The sequence below is a fragment of the Notothenia coriiceps genome, unplaced genomic scaffold (genome assembly GCF_000735185.1).
Source record: "Notothenia coriiceps isolate Sejong01 unplaced genomic scaffold, NC01 NC01_scaffold00030483, whole genome shotgun sequence".
In the NCBI taxonomy this organism is placed as follows: domain Eukaryota; kingdom Metazoa; phylum Chordata; class Actinopteri; order Perciformes; family Nototheniidae; genus Notothenia; species Notothenia coriiceps.
In genome coordinates this window covers 48,556-50,784 of record NW_011363184.1, presented here as the reverse complement: position 1 = coordinate 50,784, position 2,229 = coordinate 48,556, and the positions used below count along the sequence as shown (strand labels likewise).

The following is a 2,229-nucleotide window of genomic DNA, read 5'->3' as shown; positions in this document are numbered from 1 at the left end:
CACCAAGGTCAAATATTATAACACCTAGTCTTGTGACATCTTCATTTGAACACATTCCACAACACAAACTCCTCTTATTAAGTTCTATTTGCACGAATGACCCTTTGGATTATATATTATTTTTATATATTTGCATGTTCAAAACTAAATGTTATGACTAATTCAAACTCAGTTTGAATTTTTTCAGAGCGATTGTTACATTCCTTATCCTGGGAAAGGGAGATATTTTTAAATGTGTGTAAATGGGAAGAGGTTGGTACTCTCTTAATTGACATCTTAGTTTAAAAAAATGTTTAATTGTACACATTTATACAAAAAAAGAGATTAATTGATTGGGTTCCATGTGCATCATAGAAAAAGGCACCCATAAAAATACAAGTATTTTAATATATACATTTTACATACAGTTTTAGAAAAGCTGTGTAACAATGAGAACCTATTCAGTAGCAGTGATTTGCTACAGCGAATCATGAAGCTGTACATTTATATTTGTCCAAGTGCTGAGGTAAGAAAGTCCCCCGTAGTCATACAGTATACCAATACTCCCATTATTCTCAATATGTATTGCACAGTTTGTCATATAGACTTCTTTACAAACATTGTTATACTTAAAATAGAAAGTCTTCATAAAAATAAAAAGTCCTCGCTTCAGCAGGCGTTGTTTCATATTAAAATAAAAAAGTCTATCATGCATGTGGATGGGAGTTACACAGCGTATCCGAATCGATTGTCATAATTGAGGGAGGCTCGCCCACCCTCAGTATTTGGCTGTGATCTGCCGTTACTCTCCCCTGCGTAGACGCCACCGTGGGCCGATTCACTGACACTGGGCAGCTGTTTCCTCACATCGCTGTACTGCACCCCTGGGTGGGTGCGGTACGCCATCACTGAGCGTAAACTGGAGTGTCTGCTGGAGTTTCTGCTGGTGGGTCTGCTGGTGGGTCTGCTCTCTGGGGCCGGGGCGTCCTCCCTGAGGAAGCAAGTCACACAGGTCTCCGTGAGATGATTTTTTAAATAATTTTGAGACTATTTCATGCATGATTGAAATTGTTTCCGGCTCTGGTGTAATACCTTATTTCATTTTCAACCTCTTTCTCATAGCGACGCTTATTGCAGCAGCAGACCAGGAGCCAGATGAGGAGCAGAAGGAGGAGCAGCAGCAGGAGGGCACCTATCACCGCCCCGACTATGATACCCACCTTATTGGTAGCTGGAAGAATAGAAATGGTGTAAGATTTTTCCTCTGTCAGTCTGAATATACCTGTATACACCCTCAGTCTGAAACACAATGCAAACAACTGTCTCTTTAAGGCCCCCTCCCCAAAAGCCCAGTCTGTCTGGATAAGCTTGCAAGAAAAACTGCAAACCTGAATGGCTTATTGAATCACATGTTTGCAGGCCTAGACACATGTTTAAGATCAAACAAGTGCAGCTCTCCTTTTTGTGGTTCCTCAATAGACTTGCCAAAAGACTGCAGCAAATACTCTAAAGCATGTACTGTATAAAACATAAAATCTTGAATTAAAGAGTGCCAAGTACTTGAGAGTAAAAATAGATGATGACTTACGGTTGTATGCATGCAGTGCATATTTACACTGTCCTTTGCCCACGGCATTTTTCACCTCACACGCGTAAATTCCAATGTTGCTGTCCGTATGGTTCTTTATCAAAAGCTCTCCAGTCTCTAGGTCTAAATGACAGGCGACAGCATTTAGTACAGACATATTATATAAGATAAACATCATGAAAGTATAATAGAAAAGCCTTTTTGTCTGTCAAGCTCACTTTGGATGGCGTCAGCTGGAATCGCACCTCCACTCTCTCTCCTCCACGTGTAAGAGAGAGGAATGGATCCCTGACGAGATTTGCAGTTGAGGGAGACGGGACCACCTTTCTCCTCCGGGCCTTCAACCCAACACTTTGGGGATGTTGGGGGAACTAGTGAATAAACATAAACAGCATGATTTAGTGCAGGGGTGTCTAACTCAAATACACAGTGGGCCAAAATGTAAAAATCGGTACTAGTCGAGGGCCGGACTGGTTCAATGTTTATTGCAAAACTTATTGAAATGAACGTATTGCACATATTAAACCTGGAACTAACAAAGCTTAAATTATTGCCTATAAAAACAACATTAAATAATTAGTTGCATTAATTTCTTATGGCTCTATCTGCAGCTTTTCCGGAGTCATTTCTTATGATTACATTTTTCTACAGGCCAACAACAG

General features: G+C 40.3%; 1 protein-coding gene across 1 annotated transcript in view; it reads right to left on the bottom strand.

Annotated features, from left to right (window-relative positions):
* Positions 1–321: 321 nt before the first annotated feature.
* The window catches only part of vsig8b (V-set and immunoglobulin domain containing 8b), a 5,291-nt gene continuing 3,383 nt past the window's right edge, over positions 322–2,229 (bottom strand). Inside the window, exons 5-8 of the mRNA XM_010787488.1 lie at positions 1,786–1,938; positions 1,568–1,690; positions 1,072–1,210; positions 322–970 (exon numbers count right to left, since the gene is read on the bottom strand). Of these exons, the coding sequence (XP_010785790.1) occupies positions 706–970; positions 1,072–1,210; positions 1,568–1,690; positions 1,786–1,938 (680 nt within the window). The 3' untranslated portion in view covers positions 322–705. The remainder of the gene's footprint in view (positions 971–1,071; positions 1,211–1,567; positions 1,691–1,785; positions 1,939–2,229) is intronic.